At 42.8% G+C, this 13,401-nt stretch overlaps 1 protein-coding gene across 10 annotated transcripts in view; it reads left to right on the top strand.

Moving 5' to 3' along the window:
* Positions 1-6,957, top strand: part of KDM6A (lysine demethylase 6A) — a 151,187-nt gene extending 144,230 nt beyond the window's left edge. For 4 of the 10 annotated variants that reach the window (XM_009089596.4, XM_009089597.4, XM_009089598.4 and 1 more), the window contains 3 exons: positions 869-995; positions 1,912-2,082; positions 4,311-6,957. In XM_009089596.4, the coding sequence (XP_009087844.1) occupies positions 869-995; positions 1,912-2,082; positions 4,311-4,340 (328 nt within the window). In that variant the 3' untranslated portion in view covers positions 4,341-6,957. Of the gene's footprint in view, positions 1-868; positions 996-1,911 lie in introns of all 10 variants that reach the window. The other 6 variants (XM_018913470.2, XM_030234077.2, XM_030234076.2 and 3 more) reach the window with 3 other exon arrangements.
* Positions 6,958-13,401: the final 6,444 nt, after the last annotated feature.

Below are 13,401 nucleotides of genomic sequence, written 5' to 3' on the forward strand. Positions count from 1 at the left end.
GTAGCTGAGAGCTAAAATTATTGTAAATAACATTGTAATTTAGAAATTTGTTGGCCTATTTTGCAGCTTTTTTTAAAGAACATACGAAGCTCATAAAACAAGCTTGCTAGAAAACAAGTTACATTTTCTTGTAAGGAAGAGAACTGTATAAAATTGTGACATAAAATTATTTAGGTATTTTTTGCCTTTACATGGGGTATTACAGGGAATTGTGGGTTTTAGTTTGACATTTGAACAGTTATTCTCTTCATTCATAAAATAAATGCTAGAATTATTTTTTCTGTTGAATTTTTTTTCCTAATACCAACCTGTCCTTTTTCATGGGAGAAGATACATGTTCATAGATTCTATTCCCACTGTGTGTAAAGTGATTCCTGGCACAACTTGGGGTTTCAGAAAACTTGGGATAATAAAGTTTTAATAGTGCTGAGAAAGCAACAGGAGTTTTAGGATGTTAAAAGAGTCCTTTGGATCAGGCTATAGTCACACAAAATGTAAACAGCTGTGCTGAACTTGGCAGTGAACTTGAACTTTTTGCTGACAAAGTTATGGTTCAAAATAAAATACGTGGATTGCTTTTGAAGACACATTGTTCTGTAGTGCTTAAAAGAGCATTCATGTATTTCAGTCAAAAAGGAAAGGTACAGCCTGTCTGCAGGACAAGGGGCAGTCCTGAAAGAGGTCCAGAAGCACAAGGTCTGACTTTTCCCTAAGCCATGAGTCCAGTGATTCTTTCTAGGCAGCTGTTTCTGAAATCCCAGAGGAAGAGCAAGCTCCAAGTACATGGTCTTGGAAGAAGCTGAAGCCTTCTTGAGTTTTGCTATCCAGCTGAATGTTGAACTGAACACACAACTGCTTTTGCTTGCAGGTACTGCCTGTTAAGAACTCTCAAACAGTGTCAGACACTGAGGGAAGCTCTGATTGCTGCAGGAAAGGAGATTGTCTGGCATGGAAGAGCAAAGGATGAGCCAGCTCATTACTGTAGCATTTGTGAGGTCAGTAAAAATGAGTTGGGCCATCTACTCTTATAATATCTTTTTAAATTTTGCCTTGTCTTTTGTTGTTGATGATGTTTAAAGTTTGCTTCTAAGCTGCAGCATCTGCTCTGTGCTGTAAGCACATCTGTGTGATGCAGTAGTGCCTTCCAGGAGCTCATGCAGATGTTTTTCTAGACATGGGCTGTGTTTTGCTGAAGGCTCTCCCACACTACTTCCACAACATTGTTTTTCACTGGGTCGATTTTCAATTTTCAGTTATAAAATGTTGTTATCCCTTCCTGCATAAAACTTGATCTGCTGAGCTTCATTTTAAAGGTATATTGGTCTTCATTTCAGAAGTCACCAACCCACCCAGAAGAAAGAGAACTTAAGTCTTTTTTTTTCTGCAAAAAAATTTTTGCTGAATTTTTTTCATTCTACTTACTGTTAATAGTTGCTTTAAAGTATTGGATAATAATTTTCATGAAGCTTAAAAGAAAATAACATTTTGCCACCCCCTGAAAATCAGTTTAGTTATCCTCTGACAGAGCCTCTTGGGCAGATGAGCGTGTGGCTCAGTAGTAAGGAAATAAATAACAAACTTCTTTAGCAGACAGTAAAAAGAAAAAATAAGTATAATTTTTTGAAATCCTCACCTCACTATTCAGCAAATGAATCGTGCTTTGTCAATATTGACCCAAAGCTTTCCCATGGTGCTGTTCATGCAGACATCCTAAGTGTAATATTAGTGGTTTTACACTGCTTCACTTCTCTGCCCAAGCCTTAGGAGAATAGATTTTCCCTGAACAAATCTAATTTTTCTTTTTGCATGCACGGGGTAAGCTTGTAAATTTTGAAGAAAATGCTGTTTTCATGGTTTTAACTTTTAAAAAATGAAATTGTAACGCTTGGCTTTCTGTTTCCTGTCTAATAGGTGGAAGTCTTTGATCTGCTTTTTGTCACTAGTGAGAGCAATTCTCGAAAGACCTATGTTGTACATTGCCAAGACTGTGCACGAAAGATAAGCACGAACCTGGAAAACTTTGTGGTGCTAGAACAGTACAAAATGGAGGACTTGATGCAAGTCTATGATCAATTTACATTAGTAAGTCAAATTAATAAGTGGGTGCATAAATACATTATTTGTAAAGCAGTTGTAGACTGTCTTGGTGCTCCGTTGTACGAGTACCACGGACTCTCTGATTCAAATGGAGGTTTGGGTTGTGTGTGACATTTGCAGAACAAAACCTGAAGAGTCAGAATTATGTCAAATACTACAGTAACTTACTGCAGAACATAACCACTGAGTTTTCAGGAAAAGTATGATGTTACAATTCATAAAGTTGTGGCTTTAAAAATCCAATAGAGATCACCTGAAGACCATAACTGGATCAGATGGAGATGGGAAGAATCAGGACAGTGAAGCTTGGAGAAACTAGCACCAGGTTCAAGAGCATCTCTAATACATTGGTTGTGGTATGAAGTCAGTATAGCAGCAGAGCATCCTATGCACTCAGACCCTTCCTTCCCCTTCCCCACCCATCCCCTCCCAAATCAGCACTGTCCTTCTGCTTAGCAAGTGGATGCTCTCAAACAGTTCTGTCTCTTGGCTTGGGGCCTCCTTTGCATTTCAATTTAAAGCAAAAAGCCTCCTTGCCATTATAGCTCTGTGCTATATATGGCAGCCTCCTGCTTTGAACTGCGTCAGCACAACTGTCCTAACATTCCAGGTTTCATTGTTCCAGGCAAAGATGGCTTTTTTGTAACCACAATGAAAGTGATGCTGGATGTATTGATAAGCCTTGGCTTTCTGTCAAAGGAGACAAACATTGGACCAAGTGTTATGAGAATTTCATGTTGGATTTAATATGACAGCCCAGTAAGGGCTGTGCCTTTTGATTCATTTCCAGGTGCTGCAGAAAATGTGTGTTTAGTTATTTCATGTGTTGGTAGCATGCCAAGTTGTGACCTTCTGAGTTAAGGCCTCAGGTTCATCAGCAGAGGCTGGCCAGAGTGTTGGGACCATGTCCTCTGAATTTAATTCTCTTCATTAGTCCCACAGAGCCTGGGTTGGTTAAACTTCAGTTCATGCTTTTAGAAGGTCACTGTCATTATAGTCTGTGAAATGCTGCAATTTCAAGTGATGATCTGTTATAGAAAAACATAAAAATAAACACCTGTTCTCAGATACTTCATCCAGTTGAGTGGAAATGGGGAAGAATGTTTCTGTATGGAGATGAGAGGGAGGGAGGGGTATTTGCTTGTCTGTGCTTATACATTGTATAGGTAACAGTGATGATACTGTCCCTAGAACAAGGGTTCTCAACCTGTGAGTAGCTCCTTCCCCCACCAAAACCTAAGGCTAAGGACACTGATAATTATTCTTCTATGAAGTTGCTGTGCCATTCATTTCTTTCAAAGGGGATACACACTCAGTTGGGAAGAGTCATAGCCCAGAAGTGACATCTGTCAGATGTAGGAGGAGAGTTAAGGTTTGTTGTAAATCACAGGATGAAGATAATCTCAACTGGCAAAGATGAATTGGGCCAGAGAGTGACTGGGGTAAAGCACAAGGGACAAACACAGGGATGAACCAGTGTAAGAGTTCCATTGCTGGGTCATACTTGTATGATCTAAAGTGTCTTTAATGACTGTAAGGAGCTTTTTGAAGGGGTTCCACAGATGAGGAAAAGAAGAGAAATGCCATCAGAGACTCAGTACTTTGATGGAATGCCACAAAGTGCAGTACTGGGAAGCAGGTTAGGTCTATTTCTGGACCTCCCGGCAGCCAATAGGAACAAGACACCTCACTTTATTCTTGAGGCACTTGGTCCCCATGTCAGAGAATCTGAGATACCTTCCACAGATACCTTAACCTCATGGGGGTACATTACTGCTCAGGTAGAGGGGAGGAGGGAAAATGAAACGCACAGGGACTTTGGAGAGCCACAAATGGACCATCTTCCCATTGGTAACCAGGTTGAGAATCCCTGTTTTAGATTGTATAAAGATATATCTATACTGAGGCCACATGGAGCTCTTTGCTGCCACAGTGGGACTTGTGGCTGCTCACATCATATTAACACAGACATCCCCTCAGAATACTCCAGTCTGCAGTACAGGCAAAATCCAAATGCAGAGTGTTCATAAAATACATGTTGTATTTGAGTAAGGTGGAAAAAAATGGCACTGTTCTCTCTAAAGTGTCCTGAAGTGTAAAAAGAATAATGTGTGTGACTTTTAAACTCTCATGGTTACAGTTTGTGCAAGTCTTAGTTAAACACAGAGTTTTGCACCCTTGTAGAAAAGGTAATTTAATGTTTTCTCTTTCAGGCTCCTCCATTGCCATCCTCCTCATCTTGACATTTTTTCATGGACATTAAATGAAAACTTTTCTGATATTCAGGAAGTGACCCAGTTCTGCACCACTGATTTTTGTAGCTATCCCGTAAGGCTGCTGGCTGAAAGCTGTGTCTATGCAACCTTCCAAGTGCGGAGTGTCAACCAACTGGACAGGAGAGAGCACTGCCTCCTACTCCAGAACTCAAAACAAATAAAGCTCATCCAGCTGTACTTCAAAAAAATAATTCCATGTTTTGTATATATCTGACAAAACTGGCAACATTATACAGACTACTGACTTGAAGACCACCTCTTTTGTATTTCTCTGTTTCTGGGCTGATGAGTTGGTTTCATCCATTTTTCCCCCTTCAGAATTTCCCTTGGAAAAAGTACTAGCTTAGCTGGTCATTTCTTTGTAAGGTAGTTAGAAATTTTAAGTCTTTCTTTGGGCAACTTTTTTTTTTCTTTTCTTTTCTTCTTTTTTTTTTTTTTTTTTTTTTTAATGTGAAGAGTTAGGTGATATAAATTTTTTACTGCTTTTATGTTTTTCTGTCTTGTTTTGAAACCATGACGGTTACACTTTTGGTTCCTAAATAAAATTTAAAACAATTAACAGCCAAGTCACAAAGATAAATGGGTTGCACATAGACTAAGGAATAAACTTCAGATTTGTGATTTTTGTTTCTAATCTTGATGTAAATTTACACTATTTATAAATACATATTTATTGCTTGAAAATATTTGTGAATGGAATGCTGTTATTTTTTCCAGATTACCTGCCATTGAAATTTTAAGGAGTTCTGTAATTTCAAACACTACTCCTATTACATTTTCTATATGTAAATAAAACTGCTTAGCATTGTACAGAAACTTTTATTAAAATTGTTTAATGTTTAAAGTTTTTCTATTGTTTGAGTTTTAAAAAGATTTTATGTACAGTGCCCAGTTTTTGTTCTTTTTTGAATCTGATTATATATATTTTATATATACTCTTGTGCTTGTGTATATATATAATATATATAGAAACTCGAATATAAATATGTGTATAAAGATTTAGAGACTAAATTTTTCTCGTTTTAAGTTTTACATCTATGGTAGATTTGAGGTGTCTACTGTAAAGTATTGCTTACAAAAGTATGATTATTTTTAAAGAAATATATGGTATGTATCCTCAAGACATAGAATGACCTTCAGACTGGTTTATTGTTAAATTGCACTTTTTGCAATAACAGACCAATAAATAGTTGCTGCCAAAATGTAGTAGTAGAAAATAAGTAATGGCTAAATTTTAAAGCTCTTCAAGAAAATACCAACTTTGACAGGAAGTTTGGCACTAGTTTTAGAGGAGGAATGAAGAAGACTGAGTTTTGGTGGGGATGTTCTCTAGATTTCAACCAAATTGCAACTTATATATTACAATATGTTCTATTAACAATTTTAAAAGTTAAGACTGAATCATCTTGGCGTCATTGTTGACCCCAAAAAAGGACGTTGTTTTGTGGTATTCTATTGTATTTTCACATATTTTGTAATACGAATTCACTGGTAAATTTTTGAAGCACTAGGTTTATTTAGGACAAGTTTATAATATATCATTGTAACAGTTTGCAGTTTTAATGATGGTATTTATTTTAAGTTGCTCCTTTCTCATTAGCTTCTTGAAAATGCATTAAATCTAAATTTCAAAATTGATAGCTTCCTTATCGATCAGAGTTGACTGATGCGGAAGGTTCTGCATCGAACACTTTCTCATAATTTCTCATTAGTGGGGTATGTTAGTGGTTGCATTGTTAAATTTTTTGTAATCAATGTGAAGTGTTCCAGGCACAGAGCATGCAGATAGTTCCTTTTGAACAAAAAGAATCGCCTCTTATGTTGTAGCTTCAAACGAAGGGTGTTTTAATGAAGAATCAGCACAGTTTATCTAATGCTGTTACAACAGTTTAACCACAGGTAGAGCTGACTTTCTTGCTAGTTCTCACTAGTTGGACAAAAGGGTGTAGAGATTAAAGAAAAGCGTAATGAAATGTTCTTGCCAGCAAAATTATCAACTAGCAGTTAGGAAGCCAGTATTTGCAGTTCTGTAAAGGTGTAAGTCTCAGCTCTTGATAACAAACTCTACAAATCATAATTTTTTTTTTTACTTATGTATTTTATGCAGTCATAAATATTGTAATCTTGACAAACCATGCTGCAACTGAAAAGCTACTCCTTTAAAGTAGTCTTAAACCCAAATAAAAGCAAGATACACTTACCTCAACTAATGGTAAACAAAAGGTCCTCATTTCTCAGTGCTGTAAAAGAACATTGCTAATTAGGGAAAGAGCCACTGTGTGCTAATCAGAAGGGCTTTGTACCTTTCCTCCCCTTTGGAAAAGAGGATATGGCATTACCAAGGAAGAATATTCATATTTTGCCAATGAGCAAGTAGACCAAATCAGTAGAGCATCAGGCAGCGTTCCTCATGCTGTGGGAAGGGTTGTCATGAATTGGAATTGCTGCAGGGCTTTAATATTTTGCAGTTTCCACACTTCTTAATCACAGTCTGCTCCCAAGCGATGGACAGTTTGGATCTATAAGCTGCTATGATTTAGAATGCTTTTGTTTCACCTTATTAAAAAAGCACAAGTTACTATTTCGTCAGTTGTACTTCTTAAGAAGCGCTTTCCGCTTCTTCAGTGATGAAGCACAAGATGCCAAGTGAAGCATTTGTAATCTCTGGGTGTTTCCAAGCATTAGGAGTTGGGCAGGGTGGGGGGAGGCTGGAGTCTGGAGCTGAACTTCCCAAGGAACCTTGGTCTTGGGGCCCTTGAGCTCCACAGCTGAGCCCTACTGCAAGGGATTCTGATCTGCTTGTAGCTACTAATGGTAGTAGTAGGCAGGTTTAAGGTGAAAATGGCCAATGACCGTTTGCATTTGTTACAAGAACTTTTACAGGCTGAGAGAAAAATGATACTGTTAGGAGATGGATAAAACCAGATATAAAAATAGGTGTTTTAAAAAAAAATAGTATAAAGTTGAATTACAGATAAGAAAGAGTTAGAAAATAAGAGCAACATTTGCTATTCAGCTGTGGGTCTGAGAACTGTCCTTGAGGAGCTTGACAAAAAGGCATCCTTAAATGAAGAAATAAATATGTGTATTTCTGAGCTTAATTAAGTCCTTCCATAAATATATTCAACAGCATTTGATTTTAAAGCTTTCCTCTGGGTACATAACTTGGGAGCAGTTTACCTTTGCTTTTTTGGAGAAGTCCTACCAGTGGTTACAGTTTAGAAGTAGTAATGTTGATATCTATATATGAAGTATTTACGTAAAAATCACTAGAAAGTGAAAAGAATCTACTGACAGGAAATCCCAAAGCTTCCTCAATTTGTGTGGCAGAGAACTTGTTGATCCTAAAGACAAAGTACCCTGAATCTGTGCCTTGCTATGTGGAAGAAGGACTTGCCAAGTAGCATTTAAGTGATGATGCTTTGCTTAAATGAGCACAGCTTGGCTGAGTTGAGCTGATTCTTGGGTCAAAGGTGGGCAAGGCTTGGGGATTTCACAGCTGGTGATTTCTTGGCCACAAATACATTTATTGGTTAATAAAGAGAAGGAAGATGCAGGGGTTCAGCCAAGACCACAGGGAAGAGGTTACTCATCCTTGATTGCTGCCCTGATCCTGGGAAGGGTTTCAAACACAGTACTTCATGCAGGGGTTAGGAGGGAGGAGGGTGTTTAAGCCTGAGCTTAGCTAGGTCAGAACCATTTTGTGTGGAACTAGAGCAGAGAGCCTTGATGGGGCCAGCAGATGAGTGTGGTAGGAAAGCTCCATGTGGAGTGGACTTGTCCATAGGAAGGCCATGGAACTGCTGGAGCAGGTTCAGAGAAGGGCCATGAAGTTGACAAGGACTGGAGCACACCCCTTGTGGAGACAGGCTGGGGAGGTTGGGGCTGTTCATCCTGGAGAAGAGAAGGTTGTGTGAGCAGCTCAGAGCACCTTCCAGAGTCTGAAGGGGCTACAGAGAAACTGGAGAGAAACTTTTCTGCCAGGAACTGTAGTGACAGGAAGTGGAGGGAATGATTACAAATTGAAAGAGAGGGAATTTAGCTCAGATATTAGGGAGAAATTCTTCTCTAAGAGGGCAGGGAGCCCTGGCACAGGTTGCCCAGAGAAGCTGTGAATGCCTCATCCTTGGCAGTGTCCAAGGCTGGGTTGGATAAAAGTCTTGAGGAACCTGGTCTGATGGGAGGTGTCCCTGCCCACGGCTGGATGATGGGACTAGATGAGCTCCAAAGTCATGATTGAGTCTAAAAATGATTCTGTGATCTCCCATGGCTGCTTTAGCCAGTGTGGGAACAGGCAGAGGAATCACTCCAGCTAAGAGAGCACGGGGTGAGGATGCTGATGATGAATGTGAGGATTTACTCAGGGACAGGTCAAAGCAAACCAGTGCAGCCTGTTCCCATAGTGCTGGTGCTGAGTGGAGGAAGGAGGGGTGCAGGTGGTGCCCACACAAGTTCAAGCACAAAACGAAGCTGAAGCTCAACCCCAGGCGAGCTCAGTGCAGGGCTGCTGCCCGAGGGCCCCGTGGAGGAGGGCACAGGGTGCCAGGGACGAGGCTGCTGGCAAGGCAGCAGTGCAGGGGGAGGGCACAGGGCAGCCTCACTGCAGGAAAACAAAGGCATTGCTCCAAAAGAGGGGAGAGCTGGACATTTGGGGGAGGTGGAACATGACATTTCCTTGTTGGGGCCAGAAACTCTATGCAAAGCTGAAAACAGGAGGGGGAGAGCAGCTGCTGGGTAGAGCCTCTGTGGTGACAGGGACATGGGGAGGGGGTGCAGCACAGCTCTGTGTCTGGACAGGAGCACAGGGACCATCCTGAGCCCCACAGGACCTGTCCCCTGTCACCCAGCAGGGAAGAGCTGTCCTGTCAGCTGCTGTGCCCAGGAGAAGCAGTGCTGGCCTCTCCCATTGCATAGGGATAAGGGAAGCAGAGATGAGTTGTAGAGGTGAGGAGTGAGGTGCCTTTATCCATATTTATTTTGGGAAGCCATAGAAACACTGAAGGGTGGGAGGATGGGAAGAGGCACCTCACCGTGGCAGCAGCAGCAGCAGGGAGGGCTCAGCTCCCAGCCTCCCTAGGGCAGCAGGGTCAGTGTTTTACTGCCAGTTCCTGCTGCCAGGACCTTGTTAAAGGGTTAAAATGCAATTGCTGCTGCCCCTGCCCGGGGCACAGTGGGGCTGTGGGCATGCACAGCAGCTGGGGGACATGAAAATGGATTTATCATTGGAGCCCTTTCCCTCTCTCCTGTCCTGCCCCAAGCTCCTGACAGGCAGTGGTTGCTCTCACAGAAGGCAGCACACTCTGCTTTCTATTAGGATGGAGCACTGCTCTCAAATGACATCCCACCTCGTTTTTTCCTCATAAAAGATATTTTCAAGCTGTAGGACAGAGCAATTGAAAAGTAACAAAATCCCAGGCAAGGGTTAATGGATGGGCTAATGGTTAAACAAAGGGGCTAAAGCACTGACTCCTTTAATGCACTGAGCTGGAAGATTCTTGAAGGAGTCACACCCAAACAACTCAGCCATTGCCAGAGTCCATGGGAGCACTGAAACGTGGCAGGAGAGAGTTGGCTCCAAGTACATGCAAAAACTTAAAATCATTGAAAGAGTCAGGAAGGGACACCACAAGAGAAGACTGAGAGAAGAAGTAGCCTAAGATGTGTGCAGTGACATGGCTGGGCTATCATTTAGTCCAGCCTTGTGGGCACAGAGAAAATGAACAGGCAGAGAGGATGTTTTCACCCCTTTCCTCCTCTGTACTCATCTCCAAATCAGTGGGAAATGGAGTGGTCCTTTGAGGAAAGTGGCCTTCTTCTTGTGGCAGTGGTCAGTCAGCTGTAGCTGTCAATGCCTCATGCTGAGTGCAACATGCAGCTCATGTCCTGGATGCTGCTGGAGCTTTAATCTGTTCAATTTTAACACACATAAAATTCAGGGGTTTGGGGTTGTTTTGTTCCCCCAGAACATCACTGCCAGTGGGCTGTCCCACTGGCTGACCTTCACAGCAGTAGCCTGAAGGATTTTTGTGGTACCTGGAGAAGGTGGAGAGGTGGGCAGTGGGTGCAAACAGGGTTTGGTCACCTGCCTGCAAGCAAGGTGCAAAAATGACTGATTTAGGAACCAAAGTGGTCCTCAGGCAAGAGTGAACATTGGCTACTAGAGAGTGAGCCACAGGAACAGCCTCATTTGGGCTGTGATGAAGTCCAATGACAGCAACTGGGAGCCAGTCACAGCTGCCACATCTTTGGGGGTTTTTGGGAGGTGCAGAGGGGAGTGTGAAGGGCTTTGAAAGAGTGGTAGCACCAGGCAGGGTACCCAGTGCCATGTGATAAGAGCATCTGCTCTGGTTCCAGTAGTTGAAGATCTCCTTAAAGGTCAAATGCCTTTGTGGTGAAGATCTGCAAATGTATTCCAGGGGCTTAGGATCTGCTGGCAGGCTTGGGGCAGACTTGCAGCTTGGTATTTATGTGCAGGACTTTGTTTTGAGATGCCAGTGTTATCTCTGCTGTCCCAGATTAAATGGTGATTTAGGGACATATCCATTGCATACAGAGCAGCTCTCCCAGCTCCTGTGCTGGGCTCCAGGAGGAAGCAGGAGCAGGGAGGAGCTGGCTCAGCTGGCACAGGAGAGCAAATTATTCCAGCCCTGCCACAGCACAGGGGCTGCTTGAGTCCCCTGGGCTGTGAGAACCTTCCAGGAGCACAGCAGCTCCAACAGGACTCCTCCTGAGCCCTGTTGGAGAGCCCAGGGCAGGGCTGGGTGCTCACCCACACCCCGTGGGGAGGGCAGAAAGCAGGAGCTGCAAATGTGTTGGAGAGGGTTTAGGGCTGCTGCTCTTTAACATTCTGCCCATCTTTTTGCCTCCTGATGCTTCCCAGGCTGGTGCAACCCTGGAAGCCTCAGGAGAGCACCCAGAAATGTTTGGTTTTAGGTGGCAAAGTGGTTGTAATTATGCTTGAGGAGGCAGAAGTCCCTGGGCAGCCCAGGGATGCTGATAGGCATCAGATAAGGGTGAGGGTACTAGATACCTGGCTGGGAGATTTAAAAATAAAAAATTGGTTTCAGTGACAGGTTGATGGGGTAAAATGTTGCTGAGAAAAAGCAGTGTGGGCTCAGCCCAGGGGTGCCCATGGCACACGTTTTGCATCACAATACTGAGCTTTGGCTAAGAACCAGCCCAAAACAGACCCTGGGCAGATGGACATCTTAGGAGAAAAATACCTCAGCTCCACATGTGTCATGGTTTGGAAAGACAGGAGTTTGCTAAGGAAGGCAGGAGCCTCCCCTGAAATGGAAAAATGTAAACCCCCTCCTTCTGAATTGCTATAAATGAAATTAAGGGGTTCATAGGCAAAAATATGGGAGCAGGAAATAACAGTTCTTTACTAGGGAAGAAAATAAAAATAAAATAAACAATGCAGTAAACCAGAACAACACTGACAGAGTCAGAACACACCCTGACACCCTGTGGGTCAGGGTGTTGGTAGCAGTCCCATTGGAATTGTGGCTGCAGCCCTTCTGGAGTGTCAGGGGTGGTTCTGCTGGAGCAGGGATCCTGTAGAAAAGGGTGTATTCTTCCTCTGAAGATCCAGGGGAAGAGGCAGCTGCTGTTCCTCTGGAAATCCAGTGGAGAAGCCGCGCTGGGGTTCCAGAATCTCCAGATTCTATCCAGGTAGGAATGCTTGGCTCCTCCCTCTGGGCTCACATCTCCCAATGGGATGCTGTAGCTCTTATCAGCCATGCAGGGACATCCAATGGCCTGTTATCAGCAGGTGTCTCCCCAGAGGGAGGAGTGGGTGTGGAAGAGATAAGGAAAACTGCCCACTGAACAGAAGACAGCTGCCATGCAGATGGCAAACAGAATACAATTTGCCTGGCAATCCAGGACAACATGGATTAGGTTTCCTTCACCATTATCCATTCCTGCACTCAAATGCAATGAGATTTTGGCATTCCTAAACATGGGAGCTGTGTCTGTGTGCACTGAACTGTGTGTTGTAACCTTGTGATTCCAAGTCAAGCCGCAGCTTCACATTTAAATCCTGCTTCAGCATCTTCATTCTCAGGAGGAATTTTTTCACTGAAAGGGTTGTCAAGCAATGGAAGGGGTTTCCCAGGATGGTGGTGGTGTCACCCTGAAGTGTTCAAGAAATAGCTGGATGTGGCATTTAGTGCTGTGGTTTGATTGGTGTGGTGGTGTTTGGTCAAAGGTTGGACTTGATGATCTTGAAGGGCTTTTCCAACATTAATGACTCTGTGATTTTTTTAATCTTTCAGCTTTTACCCAGGTTTTTCAGTCAGATCTTCTACAGGGTTGTCTCTAAGACAGATACAGACATTTCCCCTGTAAAAGAAAAAAAGATCAGGGGAAAAATACCAGTTTTTGTGAGAAGAGTCTTAGTGGTATGAGAATACAATTTTTTAAAGGTAGCAAATGAAGCAGAGAAGCAAATTCTGGCAGGGCAAAAGTCTGGGGAGGCAAAAAATTGTTTGACTGAGTGCTTTGTAAACCCCCCTGAGTTCTGTTAACAGAGAAATAATGTGTGTGTCAGTGAGTGATGATACCTTTGAAAAGCTGCTTCAGCAGCTACAAAGTGAAAAGGAAAGGTGGAATGAGTTTTCCAGCACCAAGCAAAATGACTTGGCAATTATCATAAGTGCAACTTCAGTTCCTAATTTTCAAAATCAGTGCAAAATGCTGTTTACAGAGCTCGATGGAGCCTCTAGCAATTAGGGCTGTGTTCTGAAGAATGCCATGGCTAATGCTCTCTATGGCTTATTTACACAACCACGAGATGGGAGAACATAAGACAGCATATGAATGAAGTGCTGCTGTGTTTGAATAGGTATTTGATTGCCCTGTGTGTGCCAGGAGCTGCCTTTTCCAGCTCTCCCTGGTGTTCCTCCACCTCCCGTCCTGCTGGCGCCTGCAGGGTAGGACCCCAGCCCCTGCCAGCACGACCCATGGCTTCCTTCCCTGGGGCTGTGGCCATGAGATGTTTTGGGTGTGATGCTGGACTCTGCTG

Source organism: Serinus canaria, chromosome 1 (genome assembly GCF_022539315.1).
Source record: "Serinus canaria isolate serCan28SL12 chromosome 1, serCan2020, whole genome shotgun sequence".
Lineage (NCBI taxonomy): Eukaryota > Metazoa > Chordata > Aves > Passeriformes > Fringillidae > Serinus > Serinus canaria.